This window comes from Ruditapes philippinarum, unplaced genomic scaffold (genome assembly GCF_026571515.1).
Source record: "Ruditapes philippinarum isolate M1 unplaced genomic scaffold, ASM2657151v2 ctg3692_1_1_1_1, whole genome shotgun sequence".
Taxonomy (NCBI): domain Eukaryota; kingdom Metazoa; phylum Mollusca; class Bivalvia; order Venerida; family Veneridae; genus Ruditapes; species Ruditapes philippinarum.
Window position 1 is genome coordinate 89,689 of NW_026865572.1, and position 27,761 is coordinate 117,449.

The 27,761-nt window shown below is 33.4% G+C and overlaps 1 protein-coding gene across 1 annotated transcript in view; it reads left to right on the top strand.

Moving 5' to 3' along the window:
• Window positions 1-27,651, top strand: part of LOC132729604 (membrane-associated guanylate kinase, WW and PDZ domain-containing protein 1-like) — a 68,928-nt gene extending 41,277 nt beyond the window's left edge. Inside the window, exons 10-24 of the mRNA XM_060715387.1 lie at window positions 1,098-1,289; window positions 5,192-5,818; window positions 7,666-7,715; window positions 8,553-8,611; window positions 9,669-9,736; window positions 10,105-10,941; window positions 12,041-12,098; window positions 12,852-12,982; window positions 14,567-14,641; window positions 20,385-20,552; window positions 21,187-21,215; window positions 21,825-21,950; window positions 22,315-22,470; window positions 23,221-23,359; window positions 24,310-27,651. Of these exons, the coding sequence (XP_060571370.1) occupies window positions 1,098-1,289; window positions 5,192-5,818; window positions 7,666-7,715; window positions 8,553-8,611; window positions 9,669-9,736; window positions 10,105-10,941; window positions 12,041-12,098; window positions 12,852-12,982; window positions 14,567-14,641; window positions 20,385-20,552; window positions 21,187-21,215; window positions 21,825-21,950; window positions 22,315-22,470; window positions 23,221-23,359; window positions 24,310-24,470 (2,876 nt within the window). The 3' untranslated portion in view covers window positions 24,471-27,651. The remainder of the gene's footprint in view (window positions 1-1,097; window positions 1,290-5,191; window positions 5,819-7,665; window positions 7,716-8,552; window positions 8,612-9,668; window positions 9,737-10,104; window positions 10,942-12,040; window positions 12,099-12,851; window positions 12,983-14,566; window positions 14,642-20,384; window positions 20,553-21,186; window positions 21,216-21,824; window positions 21,951-22,314; window positions 22,471-23,220; window positions 23,360-24,309) is intronic.
• Window positions 27,652-27,761: the final 110 nt, after the last annotated feature.

Here is a 27,761-nt window from a genome sequence, read left to right on the forward strand (position 1 = left end):
TTGACTTTGTAGTAAAAACGGTTTTTCCGATCAATAACGAAAGAACCCTTAGGCCTACGGACTTCAAATCTTGATATGGTGATTGGTCATTATCAGAAGATGACCCCTATTGATTTTGGGGTCAAGGGTTAAAGGTCAAGGTCACATTACCTCTTAGGTAAAAACGGTTTCCGATCAAATAACTAAAAGAACCCTTAGGCCTAGGAACTTCAAACATGGTATGGGTGATTGGTCATGACCAGCAGATGACCTATTGATTTTTGGGGTCAAGGGTCAAAGGTCAAGTCACATTGACCTTGTATGTTAAAACGGTTTTCCGATCAATTAACTAAAAACGCTTAGGCCTAAGGAACTTCAAACTTGTATGATGATTGGTCGTGACCAGCAGATGACCCTATTGAGTTTTGGGTCAAGGGGTCAAAGGTTAAGGTCATGACAAGTAGATACTTGATAACCCTTATTAATTGTTTGATCACTGGGTCAGAAGTCATGCATAATAACCTTATCACATGACTAATTGGCTGCTGATAGGGGGCATACATGTTTTACAAACATATCTTGTTGTAAACATGTTTAGCAAAATTCAAAATCTTGATGTACAGAATTAATGGTTAAGTTAAAGCTATACACATTTGACTGGAATATCTGGTACATTTTTATGTTCCCTTAGGTACTAGGGCACACAGATTTCCCCTTGTTCATCAGTCAATCACCCTGACTGTCTGCTCATAGACTGACAATACAGTGGAATGTTGGGGCAATTGTGTCCTTAGTTGTATGTGGAAATAAACTTAAACCTAGAGTAAATGTGATATGACTTAGTGATTTTCTTGGTTTTTTTAGCTAGAGCCTTGAGAATTAGATTTACCTCTGCATTGTTGAAATTATGACCATATCTAGGAATATTATTCCGGTGATTAATCAAGGACCACGATGTTTTTTCAACCCTTATGGGGTTGGCAAAGGGTTGTAGAAATACCCTAATGATATATAAAAGGCTAACCGATTTCATGTTTCCTACTCCTTTTGATATGTAAATATGTTTGCTGGTTTTTATGTAAACATTTGTGTTGAGATAATGTATTTGAATGTTTCAGCAATAGTCAAGCGGGTTTTTGTCAAGAATCCACAAGAACTTCAGGGAGAAGTATTTCATACACGGCTTCTTAAAGGTGAAAGGGGGCTTGGCTTTACAATTATAGGTGGCGATCATCCAAATGAAGAATTTCTTCAGATCAAAAATGTTGTAAGAAATGGACCAGCTTATGTGGATGGAAAACTGCAAACTGGTATATGTCTTCTTTTTTTTGAATAATGATTAAATTAGATTAAGTAAAATGACAAAGTAATAGTAATTCCAATTCATGTATTTCGGTTGTACAGGTCATCGGAGGAACTAAAACACATAAATATATAAAGTTTCATGAAATTTTGTGTTTGTGTTAATCTGTTACATGTTTAGTATTACCTCAGCATTTTAATTATTCTTTGATAAAGAAAACAGACTTGTATCTTTATGCCATCATCCATTGATCTTTCTGATTATTTGTTCATCTTTCTTTCACAAATATTGTGAGCTCAAAGACATAAGGTTCATGACCTCCTTGTTTTTTTTTTCAAAAAATTACAAGGTCAAATGCTTACAGCCACATGGGTTCAAACCCTGTCAGGGGCAAGTCGTTGTTTCCTTGAGCAAGAAACTTTACACTCGTTGCTCAGTACTGGTTGGAACAGACTCAAAAGTGTGTCTATAAGCTTATAGCTTCCTACACAATCAAACTAAAATAGATTCTGTATAAACCAAATGTTTACATACTATACATGTGTATTTAGCAGGACATTAAATAATGATGATTTACAAATCTCACTATTATGCCCCATTATAAATTTGATATACACAAGCAGCTCTCTCAGTGACTGCGTTAGTGTTGATTTAATTTGATTGATACAGAGTCTTTGCCAGTAAAAAATACATAGAGGGACATCTGAGGTCTTCCTTCATCAGTGAAAGTGATGGTCAACCCTGTGTATAAATATTTGTCTATATTATATATAAAACATGTCACTTTAATATTCAATTTACTGACTTACTTAATATATGGCTGATTGAATGTGATGACCAACCTGGAATAGACTTACTGAACTGTTAGCTGTTTGATGTGGCATATGTAAGTATTACCCTGACAGGGACAAGCCGTTGTTTCTTTGAGCAAGAAACTTTACATTGAAAAGAATGTATTTGACTTGTTTGTTGTTTTTTTATGTGTGTTTTTTTTATACGCCCGTTTGAAAAACGGGACGTATTATGGGAACGCCCCTGGCGGGCGGGCGGTCGGGCGTATGGGCGGGCGGCGTCCAATTTTGTTTGGAGCATATCTCCTACATGTATGGAGGGATTTTAATGAAACTTCATAGAAATGTTCACCACTATGAGGAGCAGTGTCGCGCACATGAACCAGGTCTCTAGGTCAAAGGTCAACGTCACACTTAGAGCTCATTGAAAAAATGCTTGTCCGGAGCAAAACTTCCACATGTATAGAGGGATTTCAATATTACTTGGCACAAATGTTCACCATTGTGAGGCGGAGTGTCGCGCGCAAGATTCAGGTCCTTGCAGTCAAGGTCAAGGTCACACATAGAGGTCAAAGTTCAGATAAAAATATGAAGATGTGTATATGGACCATTTAGTCATCATTTATTGAGGGATTGTAACACAAATGGTCATTATCAAGACTATGGCTGTGATACATATAATTTAGGTCAATATATTCAAGGTCAAGGTCACTAAAGATGATGAAATATCCAGATTTTGTCCGGAGCATATCTCCTACACGCATGGAGGGATTTTAATGAAATTTCATAGAAATGTTCACCATTATGAGAAGCCATGTCACGCACATGAACTAGGTCGCTAGGTCAAAGGTCAAGGTCACACTTAGAGCTCATTGAAAAACGCTTGTCCGGAGCAAAACTTCCACATGCCATAGAGGGATTTCAATATAACTTGGCACAAATGTTCACCATTGTGAGGCAGAGTGTCACGCACAAAATTCAGGTCCCTGCAGCCAAGGTCAAGGTCACACATAGAGGTCAAAGTTTAGATAAAAATATGAAGATGTGTATAGGGACGATTTAATCATCATTTATTGAGGGATTGTAACACAAATGGTCATTATCATGACTACGACTGTGACACATGTACTTTAGGTCAATATATGCAAGGTCAAGGTCACTAAAGATGGTGAAATATCCAGATTTTGTCTGGAGCATATCTCCTACATGTATGGAAGAATTTTTAGCTCGACTTTTCTATGAAAAGGGGAGCTATCCTACTCGCCCCGGCGTCGGCGTCGGCGTTAGCGTTGGCGTCACACCTTGGTTAAGTTTTTCGTACCACCCCACTTTATTTCAGAAGTATTACAAGTATGGCTTTGAAACTTACCATACTTGTTCACCATCATAACCTCCATCTACAGACAAGAGTACATAACTCTGTCAAGGTTTTTGACAGAATTATGGCCCTTTTTTGACTTAGAAAGTGTATTGAGCTTGGTTAAGTTTTTTGTACCACCTCACTTTATTTCAAAACCATTGGAGGTATTGCTTTGAAACTGACCATACTTGTTTACCATCATGACCTTCATCAACAGACAAGAGGACATAACTCTGTCAAGGTTTTTGACAGAATTATGCCCCTTTTTGACTTAGAAAATACATTGAATATGGGTAAAATCCACTTATTGCCTTAACCCTTTGAGATATTGCTTTGAAACTTTTAATGCTATTTCACATCATTACCCCCATCTGTACGCAAGAGAAGGATAACTCTGTCAAGGATTTGTTTTAAAAATTAAGGCCTTTTATCGACTTAGAATCTTGGTTAAGTTTTTTAGTACCAGTCCACTTTTTGACTGAACTGTTTGAGATATTAATTTGAAAGTTGGAATACTTGTTTACAATCATGATTCCCAAACATGTCCAGGAGAAGGTAATTCTGTCAAAGATTTTATTTGAATTATGGCCCTTAACTGTCAATGTTTTGTATTATAGGCAAGCACTAAAAAACTTAAAAAATCTAAAAAAATTCATTCCTATCCACTTGTTCACTTTACCATAAATTATGTCATATATTGCTGTAATTATTCAAGGTATCAAACAAAGTTCACTTTAAAAAAAAAATTCTTTAAAAATGGCAAGCTAAAAAAATTACGGACAGCTCTTGTTATAATACTTATGGAAATGTTCACCACCTATGTTCCATTGATCCTTGTTCACACTTAGAGCTCACTTTCCGGAGCAAAACTTCTTCATTTCACTTGGCACCAAATGTTCAAATTGTTATGTCGCACGCAAAATATCAGATCCCTGCGACCAAAAAGTCAAGGTTACACAAGAGGTCAAAGTTCAGATAAAAATTTGAAGATGGTGTATAGGGACCATTTAGTCATCATTTTATTGATGAATTGTAGCACAAATGGTAACTATCATAACTACAGGTGTGACACATTTAATTTAGGTTAATATTTGCAAGGTCAAGGTCACTGGAGATAATTAAATATCCAGATGTTGTCCGGAGCATTATTTTCTACATGCATGGAGGAATTTTAATGTTACTTTATAGAATTGTTCACTCACCATGAGACGTAGTGCCCCTGCACATGAACCAAGTCTCTAGGTCAAAGGTGAAGGTCACAGTTAGAGCTCATAGAAAAAAAACGCTTGTCTGGAGCAAAACTTCTACATGCATAGAGGGATTTCAATATAATTTGGCACAAATGTTCATCATTGTGAGGCTGAGTGCCGTGCATAAAATTCAGGTCCCTGCGACCAAGGTCAAGGTCACCACATCCTGTGCATATCTTCCCTACTGATTTGTTTTAAGGTTCATATTAACAACACAGTGCCAAGAATAAAAACTTGCTTGCTAGATAACACTTATCCATAATGCCCCCATCTCCATCTAAAGCTTTCGTAAACGGGCGTATTTTGTGACTATGGCACCCTTGTTCTATATTGTAAATTATGTGACCTAAAATGGATTTTCAACATTTTTGTTATAATGATATACCTGTATGCGTACAAGTTATGAAATAAACTCTGTTCTGTTGTGTATTTTAAAGGAGGTTTTAAACTATAGTGATTAACTACTTCAAACTATAGTGATTAACTTCTAGACTTTTTTTGTTAACAGGTGATGTATTAGTGCGTGTTAATGGAGAACTTGTTCTTGGCTACACTCATCAGGACGTTGTTCAGCTATTTCAAACACTTCAGCCAGGAGATTATGTGGAGCTTGAAATTTGCAGAGGTTACCCATTGCCATTTGACCCCGATGACCCCAACACTGAGATTATAACAACGATTGCCGTAGGGCATAACGATACACGTGGTTCAAATTCACCGGCCTCATACTCGTCACGTGAAAACATTGATTTCCGTAATGATATGTCTTCAAGAAGTTTAAAATCATTACCAGAGCTGGTGAAATCAGCAAATATGAACCCAGCAGTAGATTACCCTTATCATAAAGGTTCAGATACTAACACACCTGATGTGTTAGGTCAAACAACGCCAGAGATATTGACTATGGATATAGTACGAGGGGACATGGGTTTTGGTTTTACAATAGCAGATAGTTCATTTGGGCAAAAAGTAAAGCAGATATTAGATCGTGAAAGGTGTGGAACTTTACAGGAAGGAGATTTTATTCAGCAGATAAACAGTACTAATGTGGTAGATATGAATCATGCACAGGTTGTTCAAGTGTTAAAAGATTGTCCTATAGGGGAGGAAACACAGATTGTTGTACAAAGGGGAGGTAAGGCAATAAGATTGTAGAGATAAAAAGTCTGTAATATATCTAGTACATTAAGACATAAGGCAGACCTTAAAGCTGCATGCCACCAGATGAGTCAAAATATTTCAAGAAAATCAAACAAATGTACCAAGATTTTAAAACAGCAAAATGATTGAAGATTCAAGTAATAATTTAGATGTTCAGATAAATGGCTGTTTTTGCATATTTCGACCCCTTTTTTAGCTCACCTGAGCATGCTCAGGGTGAGCTTTTAGGATCGATGATTGTCTGTCGTCCGTCCGTCGTCCGTCCGTTCACATTTAGTTGTTAACACTCTAGCGGTCGCATTTTTGCCTCAATCATCATCAAACTTGGTCAGGATGCTTATCTAGTTGATAGCTCGGATGAGTTCGAACATGGGTCATCTCGGATGAGAAACTAGGTCACCAGAGCTAAAAAAATAGAAAAACCTTGTCAACACTCTAGAGGTCACATTTTTTGCCTCAATCATCATCAAACTTGGTTCAGGATGTTTGTCTAGGTGATAGCTTCAGATGAGTTCGAACATGGGTCATCTCGGATGAAAAAGTAGGTCACCGGAGCTAAAACTAGAAAAACCATGTTAACACTCTAGAGGTCACATATTTTGCCTCAATCATATCATCAAACTTGGTCAGAAGGCTCAGGGATTTTGTCATAGGTATAGGCTCGGATGAGTTTGAACATGGGTCATCTCGATGAAAAAAAGTAAGGGTCACAGGAGCTAAAAATAGAAAAACCTTGTTAACACTCTAGTGGGTCACAATTTGACTCAATTTCATCAAACTTGGCAGGAAACTTGTCTACAGGTCATTGATGGGAATAAATCGAACATGGGACATCTCGATGAAAAAATAGGTCACAGGAGCCTAAAAATCTTAGAAAAAATCTTATTAAAAACTTCTAGTGCTACGTTGCATCCAAATATTCTGTTAATTGGTCTGAAATTGTTTTTTGAATGATTTGCTAAGTCAAGATCGAACATGGGTCATCTTGGATGAAAAAACTAGGTTCACCGCCCATAATATGGAAAAAACCTTGTTAAGCATTCCTAGTGTTCACATTTCCGACTCAAATTATCATCAAACTTGGTCAGGATGCTTGCTAGGTAATTGCTTCGATGAGTTCGAATCGCATGTGAAAACTAGGTCAACCAGAGCTAAAAATAGCGAAAATCTTGTTAACACTCTAGTGCTACTGTTTTGATCCAAGATCCTGGAATAGGTCTGAAGTTTGTTTTTGATGATTTCTAGGTCAAGTTTGCAATATTGTGTCACCGGGTAAAAAGCTAGGTCGCATCCGCCTTCAAATTATGGATATCCTGTTAACACTGTAGTGGTCACATTTTTGGACTCACCTGTCATGAGACTTGGTCAGAATGCCTTGATCTAGTAATTGTTGGAGAGTGTGATAGAGTCAGGTGAGCGATCTAGTGGCCATCATGGCCCTCTTTGGTAATTGATGTATATCTGGAGATATGCTGCTCTAAATACTAGGTAATTCATTGAGATCAATGATTGTTGTATGCTTCCATTTTTCGTTTGTGAAAGAAAACGAAAATGTTAAACTATGCTTCCCAATACAGTTTTAGCATCACTATGATAAAGCGTCTTCCTACCAGACTTACATAAGTTCTCTTTATTGAGAAACACGTAATGTCTATTAGAGGTATCATTAATGTGTCTGGTCAATATCTGTCATAATTAATTCTAAATTATCCTTTGTTAAACGATTTTGAGATGAAATGATTATGCGAGAAACAATCAATTGTTATTTTTGGGATGATGGTTTTTAAACAAAATGGTACATGTATATAATATCTTTTGCAGGTATACCACTTAAAGGAAGACCAAATAAAACAGTAAGTAGTTTTGATATGGTAATTTATTTTTATTTTATTGTTATGCACCAAACAGTTGTTACATTGTTGGGTATTGCATGAGATATTTTGGAAAACAAGCAGAGGTTTTACCGTCTCCATATATCCACATGGGTGAAAGTTTCAGGATTATTCCATATATCCTCTGAAAAGCCTTCTAATTTCCTATGTAAAACTAAGAGAATCAGGATTTTCCAAGGAAAAATTTATTACATGTTTTGCACCAAAATATGTATTCTACATTAATTTGTAGTGATTTAGTCATTTTGTAAAGCTTTTAATTTCTAAACCTTGGAGGTGCTTTTACCAGAAGTTTGAAAATCCAACAGTTAGTTATCGCCTTGCATTCGGGAAGGTGTGATTGTAATTGATTGGTGCATTTATATGAGGCTGAGCAGTCTAACCAATACATCCAAGATTGTCATTCTTTAGCTTCTTGACTATTTGATAAGTAGTGGGGCTTTTCTTCTTACCTGCCCAACTGTGTTGTTGTTGTAACATTTTGGTAAATGTTTTGTATGCAACATTTTGTATAATTTGATATCTCTTCCATCACAAAATAGATATTTGTTTGAAACTACACAATCATATTTAGTGGCCTTTGTCCCAAGCTCAAAGATATACATAAAATTTTAGCAGGGGTTATCAGTTAATGTAAACATTGCCTTGTTGAATTTTTTTTGTTTACTTATAAAAATGGGAACTTTTAAAACTTTGTTACATAGTAATATGTTTATTTTTGTTCTCCTTTATTTAAGCCAGTAGGAGAGACAATATTGAGTTTTTTAGTTTTTAGTTTAAAATTGTCCATACATTTAAATCAATTGTGTATTGCAGAATGAAGATTTACTGGAATGGATATTGGAAAACCAACCAGGAGCATATTTCTTTAAATGGTAACTATAATTTGAAATATTATCATGTTCATCTTCTCTGTATGTAATACATGTACTTATCTTCAGTTTATTAGAACATTAAAGAGGTGAAAAATATTTTCATTAAATATCTTTCATTCAGTTTCACATTTTGTGAAGTATCTTAAGAGCGCAATGTTTGGTTAGATTAGGAGCTCAATTTATAGAAACAAAAGTTGTTGACACTGTAGGACATAAATTTCCTCCATTCAAGAGAAAATGATATCAGAATTTTTAACTTGGGCTTAGATTTTAAAACCTTTTCCTATCTTATGGATAGAGAATTTATTTTTTTCAAGATTACATGTCTTAGAGGTAGTCTAGTTATCCAGACAGGCATTCTATAGTGGCATCTCTTTAATGATTTTATGATACACCCACTTGGCTTAACAGTGAGAGCATGGAATTTGTAATATACGGCTTGCTGGACTGACCATGGAAATATGACCCCAAAAAAGAGTTGAAGTATGTGAAAAAATGAAGTAAATCTTGATAAAGATATTGAATCTCAGAAAGATCATGTAATTTGGTCTGTCTCTATATGTAAAAAAAAAAGTTAAATAAAGACAGATATTAAATAAGAATGCTCTATGTTCAGAAATTGTTGTTATACCAGTTTCCATTTTGCCCTCTTTTATTCACCTTATACTTCCTACAATATGGGTATGCAATAACTTTCAATATTAAAACTATTTAAGACCATAAAGCCTTTGGACTTTTTCTGCAGCTTTAACTATAAGCTAAAAGTGTCGTATCTTGGCATGCAGTTCTTCAAGCCTTCCACTCATCATGCGGTCCTACAAAGTACACAATAAACAACTTTTAAAATCATCAGAAATGATATTACATGTATGATGTACATATATTTCTCTTACATTTTAGAACACTCATACTATGAATGGCTAAATGTACTTCAAAGTTTTAAGGAAATATTTATAAAATGGGTCAGATCTAATTCTGTAGCAGGACAACACTTTTAAAAACAGCTTATTTTATATTGCTATAAGAGATAAAAAAAATTAATTCTGTTCTTATATCTTTCTCCAGAAAAAGGTGAAGGTCCACCTGGTTTGAACTCTGTTGATGGTTACATGAACATGTCAAAAGGTAAACCGTATTTGTACTTAAAAAAATTTAAAACCAAATTTTTCCACATTAATTTTACTAAAAGTCTGCATTGGAGAAATTTGGGTTACTGATGTGTATAAATTTTCTGTCAATATGTTGTAATTGTTTGCATTGTTATATAACTATTTAAGTTTAAAGCTTTGTATTAGATAGAAAAATACCTCATTTCACTTATATGTATTAATTGTAGAAAAGGATTTCTGTTTGAAAAGTGCATATTAATTGGCTGGTAGGGGTATAAAAAGATTATTGTATCAGTAATCATTTTAAATTTCTTGTAGGAGATAAACATTTTATACATGATTTTTGTTTACCTTCTAATTTTTTTATATTTGTAATATTTATAGTGCGTGATGAGTTAGATGGTTCAGGAGTACCTCCAGAAATTCCTCGTCGACCTCGCACACCTAATGATCCACAGCACCCTAAAACACCGTCCGAAACTCGTCCTAAGACCCCAACAAGGCTTCCTTTTCAAAGTGAAAATGCAAGAGCAAAACTGAATACACCTAATAGTGCTAATTTACCAAGAAAGGATTATTTTCAAACAGATAATTCAAAGGAAATAACTAATAATAGTAATGTTGAGCATTTAAACACAAACTCAAGGCCTCCACCAGGTCCTAGATTTGATCAGTTTAGGTCAGAAACAGGACCTAGGTCAGACTTTAAGGGCAGAACAAATTTTAATATGCACAATTCTTATGATAAAGACATTACTGGAAGAGGTGACAGTGTGAAACCAGGACAGTTCAGAAGCCGGACACCTGGACCGGAACTCATGCATCGAACTCAAATACCTGATTATCGACCAGAGCCAAATCGGCCAAAAACTCCTACAGCATCAGATATGAGAAGTAAAACTCCTATCCCTGGCTTATATGGGCAAGTTCCAGGAGGAAATTCTGAGTTTAGAAACAATCATTATCAAAATTCGTGGGTAAATCATAGTGGCTCGTATAAAACTTTTGACCCTAATTCAAGGACATGGGGTTCAAGTATTCCAGAAAATACTTACAGTCGTATGAATTCAAGTGTACCTATGGGCGCTGGTCGTCCATCTAAGCAAAGTACTTCTTTTGAAATAGAGGAACCATCATCTAATGATATGATGAGGATTCCAAAAGATACCCGTTTTTTTCCCTCATTCGGGTCCTCAGTCTCCAACCCTTTTCAGATACCAGGTAATAGGAGGACAATAAAAAATTTTTATAAAATAAAAGTAATTTATACAACGGGAAATGGTTTTGGGTTTCAAAATATAGGGGTACTGAGGGGGGTAAAGGGTTAGTTATTCACTTGTTTTAATTTTTACAAGTGATTTGATATGTTAATTGCAGCAAAATATCAATTACATTAGACTTTCTGAAATAGTTCACAAAGGGGCACCTGAGATCTTACTCCATGAGTAAGGCTGAAAAGTTGACATATGTCCTTTACAAAATAGGAGCAACCTAAATAAGCATTAAAGGGTATGAAACAATCTGTAATGAAATATATTTATAAGATGCATTTTGTTGACTCCTTAATCTGATAGTCGATTCTTGAAAGAAATGCAACATTAAATGTCTCTGTTATTTAAACACAATCAATATTGTATGTAAAAAGAACAAATTTGTTCAAGATACTATTTAGCATTCACCATTTGCTCTTAATGAAATTTAAAAACATATTTTTATCATACAGGTACATGTACTCTGGAATTATTCTTTTTCAACTACAAGCAGCAACAATATAGCCTTATACAGTTAATGTTGTTTGTTTCACTTACATAAAATTAAAGACAATATTGGCAGAATGAAATCTGCAAGATAGAAATCATTGAAAGTCTGCATTTTAAACAAAAAAAAAATCATTTAAAAAATATCACCAAGCTTGTTTTCAACTAAGTTGTCCTAAATTTATTGGTTTTTCGTTTTTTAAAGGGGAAAATAACCTTACATTATGCTTACGTCCCCAAAAAGTTTACCAGATTAAAAACTAAATTTTTTTTACTAAGTTAAGAAAAAAGGGGGCAAATATGACCCTTTTGTTAAAAAGGAAAAAAAACCCAAAAAATTTTTTGTTTGATGGGGAATATCTCTAAACCAAAATACCCCCCCTAATGTTATAGAAAAGCGGTAAATTTTATCTAGATGTTTAGCCTCTTGGACTTTAAACAGGGTGTTGGACAATTGCGGGTCTTTAAAATTTTTTTAAAGTGCTTTATTAACTAAACAGTAAAAAATTAAATAAAGATTGTCAGAGGTTATATTTTAAATTAAATTTTGGGGGTTGTTTCAGTTGCTGGGTCATTTGTACCAGGGGGTGCCGCAGACCAGGGGTCTGGTTACGAACTGGGGTGGGGATTCTTTTTTATGGGTCTGCGGAAATTTAATTTTTCGCACCACAAATTTTTCAGCTATGGGTAATGCTGGGTTTTAAAAGGTCAAGTGTCACTGGTTTCTAGACGAATTGTTCCTTGCAGGTATGTAACTTTTGCTTTTCAGCTATAAAGGTTTTTCTAATTCTTTGGGCTTTCTGGTGATTTTGTTGGGGTTTTTAAAAGTTTAAAAAAGTATGTTGTAAAAAAAGAAAAACAGACCTTAAAAGCGATATATTACAACAATTTCGTACAAAATACTGAAAATTGTTTCATTTTTATATATTTCAAAAATTTTTGGGAAAAAGACAGTATATAAGGTAAATTTCTTTTATACTCAGATTTAAAAATTTTAATGGGTATTAAAAATGAAAAAAGTTTAAAAGAAAAAAAAAAATTTTATTATTTTTAAAATACAAAGTTAAAAAAAGAGTTAAAGGAAAAAAATATGGACAATTTAAGAATTTTCTGATTGGTATAAAATAATTCTGTATGGTTGTCTCACAACTCAAATGAACAAAAGCAGTTAGCAATTAGCTTAAGAAACTAAAGGACAATGGAAGGTATAATAAAATAGTTATTATGTTTTGTATACATGGAAAGTACAACAGAAAGATGGCTTGTGCCCTTTGATTTTTAATCTCAAATTTCACAGGTTTCACATATCCATTTTCATGCGTGGCGGTTAGGATATTTCACTGAATTAGTTTAATTCATTAGTTATATTTATAGCTTTATTTCTATCAAAATTTCAGATGGTTATCCCTATGATGTCGTTGTTAGTCGAAGAGAAAATGAGGGCTTCGGTTTTGTTATAATATCGTCTGTTACGAAAGCTGGTTCGACGATAGGTGAGTTCATTGGTATGTGTCACCCATTTTCTTTTTCCTTTTTCCTTTGTGTATATTTTACCATTGTATACAAGTTTAAAAAATATAAGAACTATGGTAAGTAGTTCATTGCAGTTAGGGGGAAAATGTTGAATTCTATTAGAACAATTTTCGTAGGTGAAGTTTTGTAAGTCGCACTTTTGCTTTTAATGACATATTCTCATAAACCAGTTTTCCAATTGTATTGTAACATGATAGAGAAATAAATTTCGGATGGTTCTTTAAAAATATGGGCATGTTTTGATCAAAGGTCATATGATTTGAATTAATGAATTTTTAATTTTTTTGGGAAATTGGGTTGAAAACCTCTAATTTTAAAAAAAAAGTGATCCCTTTTTAAAAATAATAAAATTTTTTTTCTTTTTTATTACTAAAATTAAAAAAGAAAAATGACATTTTTTTGAAAATTTTTCTTGTTCGAAAAAGAATTCAAAAGGGAAAATCCAAAGGAAAAACTAAAAAGTTTTAAAAAATTTTCCCGGGTTTAAAAAGGACCCGGGTCGAAACTCGGGAAACTTTTATTTTACAGTTCCCTTTAAAAACCCGCTGGAAATTTAAAAATTTTTAAAAACTTTTAACCTTTCCATACCTGTTTAAAATGGTTGTTTAACCCGTACTAAAACAAAAAGTTTGGGCAGAAAATAAATTTCCAGACAAGGGGTTTTAAAATAGAAAAATTGTTTTTGGAAATTTAAATTGAACTTTTCCCCAAAAAAAAACATGAAAAAATGGGTAAAAAAAATTTTTTAAAAAGGTTTTTATGGTAATAAAAGGAAAAAAAACGGGCTTTATTTTTTAAAAGAAAAATGCTAAAATTACTTTTTAAAGTTTCTTAGTAAATATTTTTAAAATTTTAGGGGTTTTTTGGAAAAAAGTGGTTTTTGACTGAAATTAGAAAAAAAACATAAAAAAATTTTCTAAATTTTAAAAGGTTTTTAAAAAAATAGTAGGTTCCAAAAGGGGTTTTTCATAAGGTTTTCATTTTTTCCGTCGTTTTCCCGGGCGCTGAACTTTTGGGAACATCCTCTTAAACCGGAAAGCCGATTTTTTTTAAATAATGAACAACCCTATGTGTAGATGGTTATTTAAAAGGAAATTTTTGCTGCGACCAAATTTAAAAGAGAATTATAGCCCTTTGTTAAATTTTTTCAAAAACTATATACTATGTAGAAATTTTGTGAACGCAACTCCTCTTAAAAACCGGATGGCAGATTTTGCTTAAAACTTCCAGGGATGAACAACCTTAATGTGTAAATGGTAAGTAAAGGAAGGAATTTTTGCTGCGACCAAATTTAACAGAATTATGGACCTTTGTTGATTTTTAGTTTTCAACTTGTGGCACATGTAGTCCAAAAAAATATTTGACCTAGAGTCATAAGATTGACAGAACAGTGGCGTGTGGGGGCATCCGTGTCCTATGGACACATTTCTAGTTTTGTCTTCAGATATATTAAATTTTTTACAAGGGGACTAGTATTTGTGTATAAATATTTGTGGTGTCACTTAAGTAATACTCCTAAAATATATATTTGTTATAAAGTTACCATAAATTTTCAGATAATGTGTCATTATATCATGGTAGATTAACTGTAGATGATATCTTCAATAAGACAAAATTGTACCCATGGATTGGTGAGAATAAATTGCATGCTGGTACTGTCTTTGTGACTGCAGCTATATTCACATCTCACATGTAGTTCCCTTCTCTTTATATACAATACAATGCAATACAATATGTTTGTAAATTTTAATGATAGGTGCTCCTGTTGGACTAAAGGAGACAAAAATAGTGGTGCCTATATACAGATTGTATAAATTTAATTTGAAGTTGATACATGTAAGATGTGTAAATGATTGTAGAGCTGGGGTGTGCACTTGGATGACCAGCCTGTTGGAATGAATTACATACCTGAATGTGTTTCGAGTGGACATTGATCGTTAAGTTTTGACATTATTTGCTTCATTGTAACTTTTTTTCCTCAGCAATTTTCCCTCCTGCAAATATTTCTGTTTTAGAATCAATTTTTTATTGACAGTGTATTACATTGGTTAGCTCACCAGATCAGATGTTCAGGGGAAGCTATTATCATGGTACTGGGGATACACCACCATCAGCTGTGGTTTTCTCTAAAACTAAACTAAAAGGCAGATTAACTTCAGATTTTGCTTTGTAGCATACATACAGAATAGAGCCTGGTCAGACTGCACGGACTTGGGGGCTGGTCAGGCTCTATACTGGTGGCAAAGGCTTAACGCTTTCGGTTCCAGCACTTTAAGAATTAAATTTGCTCATGTTTGGGGTCGTCCGATCTAAAAATAGAATAAATCTTAAAACAACTTACGGTCAGATGATTTGATCATGTAATAACCTTATTTATTACATGCTTTTCGGTGGTTTATAGAAATATATCAGTGATATAAAATTGGTAATTTCACTGTTTGAAACTGTTTGAAACAGTGAAATTACCACTTTGATAATTTCACTGTTTTGAATTTAAGCCCCTTACGTTGTTTCAGTGAAATACCAGGGTGCACAGTACTGGGTACCAACTTAATGACGTGACGTTGTAAATGACGTCACGCTGTATTCATTTTTTGGCGCGCCTTTCATTTTTTGGGGGTTAATTTTTTAAATTTTCTGTAAAAGAAATTTTGGTAGATGGGGATTGGATTATTTACTTGGGGGAAAGGAAATCACATTTAAACAAATATCCTCTATATAGCCTTTTATCAAGTTAGATTAACCCCTTATACTGCTTCAGTTGTTAGCAAGTCTAATGTTTATTCTGGTGGGTGATAAAGGGCCATCATGGTCCTTTATTTTCATTGTTTTACACTTCAATGTGCTTACAGAGAGTGTGTGTAAAATGTTTTTTTAAAATGAGCTGCTGAATTTTTTGCCATGAAATATCTTCAGTCGACATTGTATTATGTTACTGATGATGTAATGCATGGTTTATGACTATCGAAAGCATGATGAATCAGTTGGAATTGAAATGAGTTATTGTTTGTCAATACTGTCCTGCATGCTGGAGATAATTGGCCGATACAATAATTATTTTATCTTCTGTATTATATACAGTTTTATTGTGATAGGGTAGACCGAGTAAGATTACAGAGTGTGTTACAAGTTTGTGTTTTCTGATGTTTGAAAATATTTTACATATTACCATATTTTCCCTCCGCAGCTGATTTGAATGTGAAGAAGAAGTTGACACATTTATTTACATTGTTTGAGAGTGCAGGAACATTCATATAATGACACTTTGCCTGTATATTACCCTGATAATGTTACAAATACAATTAAAGGTCAAATTTAACTATGTTAAATGGTAAAATGAATTGATCAGTCATAAATGACATAAGTTATAATGGTCCTTGGTATGTTAAGGTGTTATCCAACGGAGTTATGTGGTACTGTTACATCTTGTAGTAACAGTCCTTGGTAAGTTATGCAAGGATCTAACCTGAAACATACAGTGAACAAGGCTGTAACAATACCACAAGGGCACTGTTGCAGTCCAATTAGTGTATGATGTAGAAAGTATTTCAGGCGTAATTGTTGACGATCTATCCCCATTCATTTGCCGAAGAAAATGTGTCTTTTTAATTTGAAATAAAACATTTTTAATTGATATTGGTTTGCATTTTTAGAACCTAAAATAATTGTCTTGTCATCGCATTTAGTCTCTTCAAATGCTGTTGTACTTTAGTAAATAAAGGTTTTTGTAACAGAACCATACTTAAATAAATGGAGATGTATCGCCTTTTTCATTAGTACAAAATGTAAGCATTGCAGATAATATCAAATTCATTTTAAGCATCAAAGAGTTTGTTGAGTTAGTCACTCAAATTTTCTTGTTATTCAAGTGTGAAGGCATTGAAGACAACTATCATTAATATGAGTGCAAACCCATGCAAACAAGTGTTTCCACTCTGTATCAATCTGTTATCAAGTAAACAATAAATATATTGTATAGATGAGGTTGTACTGTTTCTTACATGTATGGTATTTGTTTATATACAATACAATATAAGAAGGCAAAAATACATGGCAATAAAATGAAAATAAGTGATTTATGTATTTTTTAATGGCACCCTTCAAACATTCACACTGTCAATTATACATATTTTGTGCTAGTTTGTATGTTAAGAATTACTTCCCTGATAAAAATCTCCATCATTATGCCTAGTATCATTGATGAAAGACTATCCTTTTTCGTAAATTATTTTTACGAACAGTAACAGGTTTCTTATCTATCAAAATAATATGGTTATAAATCAAAGGACAGTGAACTAACTCATTGATAGATGTTAATTTTGCAACATCTATAGAATCTATAAAGGCTTACGTAATATCTTTCAATAAGTAGTTCTACATCAATTTTTATCTCTACGTAACTATTGTGATTGATTAGTTATGGTATTAATACATTTTATATTGCGCCCCCCCCCCCCCCCCCTTCCAAAAAAAGAATTGCCTGGTTTTGTAGGATTACGATATTGCTGTTGCGACTGATTTTTTAACATCGATAAACTATGCAATAAAATTGAGAGATTATAATGCTTAAAATATGACCAATGTGATTGATTAAACGGGATATATAAAATATAATCAGCAATACCGTATAAGTGGTTTTTTCTGCGGGCTCCAAATTCTGCGGTTTTTCAAAATTTTGGCATGTTTTTATTTCTGCGGACTTAATTTCTGCGGCACATTCTTTGGACAAAATGTGATTAAATACTGCGGCTCATCTTATCAAAGTCTAAGTCACATTACTTTACCTATTTTATTTGCATGTACACATTCGCATTAAAATTTTGTTTACCGTCGTCACCGCAGAACTATATTATATAGTAATTACAAACAATTATATTATTTGCTTGCAAACAAATATAATGTGCATCAATAGACAGTTTGCATCTTTAAATCAGTGTGAAATGATGTGTGAAAAATATACCACGGTAGTATCTTTAATTTTATAAAATTGATAGAAGTTTATCGTAAATCAGACAACAATTAATGTATACGACGATTATTTAGCAGTATAAGGGTTTAAATGGTTTTAATGATTTAGTGGTAAACAAACCCTTTAGCGTACAGGCAAACACTATATATGATGTTTGAATTTCTTTGTTCATAAATTGGCATAATTAACAACAATTACATCCTTACATGCACATATTGCATATTTAGCCGAAATCAATTTTATATAACTCGATGACCCGCTAACCGTTATAATCCGTTAGTCTTTATTCCTTTAAAGGAAACAGGTCATAATGTAGGACTCATTTCTTTTAAAAAAAAAAACGTGGAGAAATATTCTGCGGTTTTTATTTCTGCGGTGCTGAAACTGACCGCAGAAAACGCAGAAATAAAGTCACCGCAGAAAAAACCACTTATACGGTAATTAGTAAAATATTTCCAATGTTTGAAAAGCGACTTGGATATTTGCTACAACTCTTAACAAGCAATCCAGAGATTAAGTTGTGAAGTAAATGGAAAAAAAATAAGATTCAAGAGTGTTTCAATAAGCTTCCAACACAATCAAACTAAAATAAATCTGTATAAAACTAATTGAAAATGATATGTGTTTTAGGTATACAGAACTTGACAACAAAGTCACTATTTTTACTTTATACATGTATAGTGTTAAGCTTTTGTAAATAGCATGATGCCCACTGTGTGTTCTTTTCCACATAGCCGTGATTTCTTTTTAAAAAGCCATCTCTTTATCTGCCTGGTAGATTTCAACCAAACTTCAGAGGATGATCTTTAGAATAACAAAGGTTACATAATCCTTCCAGTCTGATGTATAAGTAGGTCAAAAAAGCTAAAAATGGACTTAAGAGATGAAATATTTTCATGGCTAAAATTTGCCCCACCTGGGGGTCAATAAGTTTATATAGAAATAGGAAAATACATTTAAATTAACTTCTGAAACTACATTTCATGGAGCTTAGATTATTTGACTAGGGGACCTCTTTAAAGAGTTATACAGGAAATCAGATTTAGATCTTTCTATGTGAATTGCATGGCCAAGAGATAAGATATTTTGAAATGTCTAGAGGACCTCTTCAAAAGTTATAAGAATCATGACCCCTGGGTCAATAATGGCCCTGCTCTAATGTGACCTTATGTTTTCTGCATTTAAGAATCATAGTAATTACTGGCAATGGATCTCAAATGAATTATCTAGGGCCATAATGACCTTCTTGTTTTGTTGTGTGAGGGGGGGGGGGGGGGAGGGGGTAAGTGAATTCTTTGATAAAGCATTATTTATGACTTTTGTATTTTACATTTTGACTCTGTACATTAGCATAGTTGATAGGGCACCAAGTTTAACTCTTTGGATCTGAATAAACAATACTTTAAATACATGTATAGTTTATAGTGTGACAATTTGAACAGTTATTTTTGTGTATATACATGTACCTGTGTAATAAGCATTTGATGTCTATTCGTATTCAAACAAAGTCAGTGGATTGGAGTAACAGTGTTATTTAGCACCTTTCCCTTAGTTTCATTGATGCATCTGTTGTAGAAAGTGTCAATGCTCTTATATGATATCATTTAGGTAAAGCCTGGCATGAGGCACAGTTGTTTACACAGTTTTAGCACAGTCATGTCTAGTTAGTTGTTTATGAACTATTTGATATTCCCTAGACAAAATAAGCATACAACTTTTAAGATTTATTACAACTTTTAAAATTTATTACCGCCTCCGTGGTCGAGGGGTTAGAGTCGATGACTTCTAATCCAGTTACCTCTCTGGCATGGGTTCGATCCCCGGGAGATGCTTTGGTAGTTTAGTGCGGAGTAAGGTAGTCTAGTACTGGTGTAACTCTCCAGGACAATGGTTAGGAAACTACCCGCCTATATGACTGAAATACTGTTGGGAAAAGGCGTAAAATGAAACAAACAAACAAACAAATAAACATTTAAAATTTATTGATTTGGATTTACAATTATGTTGGTGGTATGGCCCAGTGATTAACTGGTCAGACTAGTAATGTAAGGATTGCTGGGTGTGTGGGTTCAAACCCTGTCAGCAGCAAGCAATAGTTTCTGTGAGGAAGAAACTTTACTCTCATTGCTTAGTACTGGTTGGTTCCAGGAACGGATTTGAGAGTGTTTCAATGAGCTTGTTTATAGCTTCCATCATAAGTTTGCATAAACTAAAATAATTATGTTGGGATTATCTCTGTTGATTTGACATATTCCAATCTTATTCTGTAAATGAAATGGCATTGAGCATTTATGCAATCTTTTGAAGAAACTGATTCTTGCAGGGCATGTTGCAAAATATATTGTAAATTGTATGTATTTTTTGGTCATTATTATGGTAATGTTGTAATGAATTTTGTTTTGCAGGTCGTATTTTAGATAACAGTCCAGCAGAGAGATGTGGTCAGTTACGTGTTGGTGATCGTATATTAGCTGTCAATGGTGTTGATATTTCACACCTACATCATGAGGATATTGTCAACATTATCAAGGAATCAGGATATTCTGTTACATTAACTGTTGGACCACCTCTTGGTTAGTATTTATTTCTAGCCCGTCACTAGTAACTTGGACATTATGTTAAGATTATACATGTGTATGTCCCAATGATTTAGTTCATTTAAGGATGAAGTGGATTTTGACACTCGGAAGCATGAAGTGTGACTTTTAGGTTTTTAGAGGTCACAGGTTTGATCTATATCAAACTTTGCTTGATAGAGTGTTTGTCTTACAGCTATTTCAGACAAGTCTGAACATTTTGTTATCATTTTTAGCTCACTGAAGCATAGAGTGCTCAGAGGAGATCAAACAGATGCTATTGCAGGCATAACCCCGAGTTGAATTTTGGCAGACAAAAAAATGATGTATTGTTTATTCCAAATGTTCACCCCTCTTAAAGCAACACTTATATAATGTATCAAAGTTCAAGTACATGTACTATGTAAAGAGCTTAAGTAAATAGGAACACCATTTAAAATGTAAAAAAACTTATTTGGTAAAGTTAAATTGCTGCGAACTGAAGAGTGGGAATATAAGTATCTTTTTTGCAAAATGACTCTATTCAAATATTCTTTGAATCATAGAAGAGTTGGCCTACAGAGTAAGGACTTATTGAATCTATAGTCATTTATGGTAGATTTGTTATAATTGACTTTTTTTTTACTTTTAGATGATTCATCAAGCAACACGTCACAGAGGGTAAGTTCTGATAAATATTTGCAAATAATTGTTAGAAAATTCTGTAAGTTATAGTATGTGATATGTCAGTGTGCAGTTGTATAGCTTTTGTATTGTAGAAGTTAAGAAAATTCATTATAGCTTATAAATGAAATACTGAGAAATATTGATGAAATGAAATGGGTATTTTCATTTTCCATATTTTTACTTTGAAAATTTATTTTTCACTGCAATGAAACATATTTCCATATTTTCACAGTTGTCTTGCCTGACTGCTTTCTTCTCAATTGAGCCGATACACAAAACTTTAGGGGAAGTTTTTCAAATTGTAATGTTAAAAATAAGAGAAAAATGTATATAATAAACAAAACAAAAACTACAAGTTTTTTTCTATAAATACAGGATTTATTTTTCATCTTGTGGTATGAAAATTAAATTTCACTCATGGCTACAGCCACCCGTGAAATAGTTTTCTTACCACTCAATGAAGAACATCCTGTTTTTTACAGAAAGAACTTGAATATCCTCTATTTATTGACTATGAGTTAATATCTTCAGACTCAATACAGATAAACTTTTTAATCAGCTTGTTGAAGGATATAAAGCATTAATTGATAACATATATTTCAGAGTACTGGAGGTTCAATGATGAATGCTATGGCAATGCCAACACTGAATGATACAGATAGCAAATTTAGATATGCATCTGTACCAGGACATAAAGACAGTCTGAGATCGAGGAGATACCATGCAAAGGTTTATTTTTGATATTATCACAAGTAAACATAGATTTACTGTCAAGTCTCTGTTGATTTTATTGCAGGTTTCCTTGAAAATTACCGCCCTAAGTTCTTCTGTACTTTTCATTATATTCCATACCAGTGACCACTACAACTCAAGCACTTACAATGTCAAAATTTAGCCTTTTTTAATTTTGATAAGGCCATTGTTGCCATGTTTTTTTGAGAAACTTTCTGGCACAGAAAAATCATCTCTAATCTGAAACTAAAACTCCTAAACTTTTGACAATGGACTTTCACCAAATTTCTCTGATTTTGTCCCATTATTAATTGTTTGATCCATGTATCTTTACAAACAAATTCCTGTTTACTTTATGAAGGATATCCAAGATGATCAGATATATGTGGTGGATTTGAATCGTGGTCACAGAGGCTTTGGTTTCTCTATTCGTGGTGGACAAGAGTTTAATAATATGCCATTGTTTGTTCTACGTATTGCCGAGGGAGGAGCCGCAGATATTGATAAAAGATTACGGGTAATTATTCACCATTTCATCACCAAAAAAAAATCTAGAAACTTCATATTATGCATGCAAGGTATTTAACTTATTGCACAGAAAGGTATTTTTGTCCTGAATTGAAATATTTGTTAATGGCATTTGTCTTATGGTTTGCTTTGTAACAAAGCTTCATATACCACAGAAGGTGATTCATACTCATTTTAGACTTTTGCTCAGGAAGAAATATTTTTGTTACCCACGAGCATTTCCCTTCCACTCAATACTTCTATCATACTCTTAGGAACCAACCTTATATGTACCACTGTACTGTATGTGCTTCCTGTAAAAACGTTTGTTGGTTTCCAGTAAAATATGTGAGAGTTCATGGATATTATTCTATGATTGAACAGTTTTACAATTTTGAATTATTTTGTTTAATATTGATTTTTGATAAAAATTTGAAATAGTACTGGACAGATCTATTTTTCCTATATACACTTTCAGAGAAATGTAGAATAGCATTGCCATTTAAAAGAAAGAAAAAAAAGAAAAGAAAGGAAGAAGTTCGCATGCAAAAAGAAAAATACTCCCAAAATGTAAAAGTCTAAATTTACTGATCAGTTACAGGAAAATGCTACAGGAAATGAGTATCTACTTAACACCGATATTTTTTTTCAAATTCTAACAAATGAAAATAGATGTATAGGGAAATAAGTACTTTTTATGGAACTGTTTAATTTAATTGTTGAATGTGTAATGTGAACTACGTCTATTTATGTTTTATAGGTTGGAGATCAATTGTTGGAAATCAATGATTATAGAACAGAGAATATGACACATTCAGAGGCAATAGATATTATACAGAATGGTGGACCAACGTTGAGACTGGTTGTTAGGAGAACCGGAAAACCTCCGCCTAGTTTCGGTAATTAAAAATGAATTACTAACTTACTATATACACTGAATGAAACTCATTTGCATGATTTACAAAATCTTGTTCTCAAGCACAAGAAAGGCAAAAGCTTTAATGTATCACTTGTAATATATATGTTATCTTTTAGATACTACCAAGATTGTTCAGATTTTAAGGCTGGGGAAACAAGTCCTTGTGAGCATTTGTTTCATTGATTTACAAAATCAAATTTTTGGTGGAAAAATTGGCCACAGGGTCACTTATTTTACATAAACTTATGTTAGAAAGCATTTTCAAATCTTGTGTGGAAGTACTAGACTTGGATATTTTGTGTTTAGCTATTCCTAGTCAACCTCTAGAAAATAAATAATATGAATCTTAGTCTTGGGGTCAAATTGGCCATAGCCTAATGTGATTCAATGACTAACTTCTTCATTGGAAAATTATGACTTTTTCTAGCGAGTGGTCTCTGATGGGCGATAGGCATACTTGTATTTGAAAAACTACAAAGATTGTTTAATAGTTGCCTACCTAAGGAGTCACTTTGGTATAATAATTTTACTTTATTTCGGGGTTATGATGCTGTGATGGAACTATAAGCTTATTTAAACAGTCATCGATTAAAGTTGACGAGGAAAAACTAGTTACTTTTAGACCCAATGAATGTTAAACGATTCTTGCCTCCGATGCAAGGCAACGGCTTGTCCCTAACAGTGTTTGAACCCACTGGGTCACGAATCCTTAGATTACTAGTCCGACGATGATTTCTAGTCATTACTAGTTAACCACTGGGCCACGCCACCACACTATAAAAAAAATCTACTTTATTTGTAGAGTTATGTTTATAAAAGTATGATATAAAAGTAGTGTTAGACTTGAATAAGGTGAGCTTTTAAAGGGCAGTCATGGCCCCATACAATTATGTGTGACGAGTTAAGAAATAAATATTTTAATTTTTTCAGAGCCATCACCATCTCCTGGGACACGATATCCTCCGAGTCCGATGTCAAATGGTCCAATCGGTCAGAGTTCACCTTACCTGGGGCGTAGAAATATTAACTTTGATCGAGAAGATCACACATACTATAATCAACCTGCCAGTAGGTCTTATATAAACAATTGACAGTGTTTCACATTGCAAAGGACAATTGGATATTTTGACGATATGAGATAAAACAGTATTTCCATACAAGTCAGGGAGATGAGTTATTTTACACATTGTTTTTAATGGATACTTCTAAGCAGTTGTAAAGTAATAACGGTGCTTGGGATATTGTTGATGACCAAGTTTAATTGATACGCTATCAGTGAGCCTGGTATCCTGTACAGGACAGCTTTCATTTTTTCTATACAAGCAGTCAGTGATTCTTGTGACCTATGTAGGACAGTGCATCTTATGGAATAAGCTGTCAATTTTCCTGGTACACTGTATCACAGAACATTATATGGAATAAGCTGTCAGTGTTCCCGGTACCTTGTATCGGACAAAGCATTATATGGCATAAGTTGTCAGTGATCCTGGTACCCTGTATAAGATAGAGCAAAAGCTGTGTTCCTGGTACCCTGTTTTGGACAGAGCATTATATGGAATAAGCTGTCGGTGTTCCCAGTACCCTGTATCGGACAGAGCATTACATGGAATTAGCTGTCACTATGCCTGGTACCCTGTATAAGATAGAGCAAAAGCTGTTCTCCTGGTACCCTGTTATGGAATAAGCTGTTGGTGTTCCTGGTCCCCTATATCGGACAGAGCATTACATAGAATAAGCTGTCAGTGTTCCTGGTACCCTGTATCAGATAGCGCTCCATGTGTTGTGAAATTAAGATAGCTTGCATACACCAGGGAATATTCTGATCAGTTGTATAAATTCATTTTGACATATATTGCATACAGAAAATGTTTGTGTGACATTTGTATTATGTGCAACTCCAGAGCAGTCATTAATTTTTGTGCGATTTTTTTTAGCAACAGTAAAAAAATGATATATTTGTGACTTAAAGAATTTGAATAACAATAGTAGATTGGAGGTGAAATTACAGTAAAACTTATTATGCAATTGAAACATTTGCAAGCAAAGTTTTGTGATAAACTTTATTTTTATACTTACTTTAAGATTGAGCATTTCTGTGTTACACACGTATGTGCCAGTAGAATATTGTAAGATCATCACTTACTTCAGTTTAATATTGAATCATCCTTTCACTGCTTGGTACTTTGTTTACTCTACTTCTAAAGTATATGTCCACCCTATTTTGTTTACTCTACTACTAAAATATATGTACACCCTACTTGCAGGCTATTTTTTCAGCTATAAGGTTTAACTAACTGCACACCTGTTTGATACTGCAAAATTTAATTTCTTTCAAAATGTTGAAATAGATTTATTAAGATAACATTTGAGTTAACTTTCTAACAGTATTATGACCTGGTAAATTGTTCAGAAAGATGCAGTTTTCTAGATTAATTATTTCAGAGCTAACTCTAAATAACTGCATGATGAGTAGCTGATAATTTCTATGAGAAGGCTGTATTTTACTACGCAACCTGCTGCAAATTCTACACATAAAAATATAAGAGGACAAGTGAAATTTTTTATCATTGTAAATCATTGACACGTGTATTTTAGTATTAAACATATATAAAAGAATGTGAATAGGTCATCAAGTATGTGACTTTTTGAAAATTAGATTTTCAAACAGAATTTTGTCCATCTTATATGATGGGTTTTTTGTAGATGAGTTAACATTACTATATAGCAGTGAAAGGGTTATCAATTTTTAAACTTTACAGAATACTATTATTTCCTTTCATTGATACTTTTTATTGTTATTTTTTAATTATTCTTTTAGAATGGTAAAGTGTTGTACAGTTCACAAACTTCTTTGGACATACTATTTGAAATATAATGTGAAAATGATGAGAAAATATGGGGGTAAAATCTAAAATGTTTTGCAATTAGTAATCCAACGTTATTATTGTTGCATTATGCCCATTCAAGTGTAAATTTTGAGAGTACAATTAAAAGTAAAAAGAAGTTGACATTTTGCCAAATTTTTTCGCGGTTTCATATTTTACCTTTAAGTGAAAATTCAATAACTCACATGGCACACAGAAATTTCTATAAATATCTTTCAGAATATATCGGTAACACTTGGTTGTAAAAAAAGAGAGGGGTATTTTTATATTTAAGGTAGTTTTTATACCTTATCCTTAACACATGTAATTATCAATTACTGGTCAATTACTATTTAAATAATCAATCTTTTGAAATATATATGTAATTCAACACAACAAAATGAGCATAATGTCACTCCTACATGACCCTATGGTCGAAATATTGCATTGTAGAATTGTGTCCTTTTCTAGCAAGTGTATAATCTAGGACCATCATGTTTTGTTATACATAGTCAATATAGGCTGCATTGCATATTGAGATACCTTCAAGTGAGGAAACTATCAAGCTAGCTGATGGAATGTCAGTGGTTCTACTCAGGTGCCGTCAGTACCTAAAGTAATGCACATAGGGGCACCTGAGGTCTGCCTCCAGCAGTTAAGCTGGAAAGTCGCCATATGACCAGAACAGTATTGGTTCAAAGTTAAAACCAACAACCACAAAAAAATCCTATGTATACTTCTTGAACAACATTTTTCTTTTCATTTTGATTCATGTGTGAAAAAGGAAGAAAAAAAGACACCCAGTACTGGTAAGTTCAGGGGAAAGAGACTTGAGAGTAGTTACATGTACAGTACAGCTTAAATAAATAATGTTTCAACACCACTTACCATTCTAACTGAATTTTATTATTTTCAAACTAAGTCTTTAATTGATATTATAATTGTTAGAATATAGAATAGTTATAATTGTACATATGAAGATAATGTTAAGGAAGTAAGAATGTGTGAACATTAGAAGTGGGGTCATTATTATACCCAGGACTAGCCCATTCTGTATCACTAATATGACATTCAAATACAAACTTAACCACTTATATTTTTGACATGGAACATTGACTGTAATGCTCATTTGTCTCTCACCGCTGATCTAGAAATCAAATAGCCCTAGTAGCTTGTTCACTTGCTGAAAAATTGTTATTATTGGTTAAGACAGTTGGACATCTAGGATAGAAATTAGACTGAAAATGTGTTAAAATTGTCATTTATAAAAAAAAACACACACATACACACAAAGATTATCACATATATTTTGACAACATCAAAAATTCAAAATACACCCTTGCCAAAAGTCTTTACTAAAAAAATTCTTATGTTGCAAAATAATTCAATTCTTCGATAAAAGTAATAAATAATATAGAGAATAATAGGTTGGTGCCGGGGATGGAGAAAGTTTATCTGGCGAGGCGGAGGAATTTATTGGGTGAGCCGAAGGCGAACCCAATAAATTCCGGAGCAGAG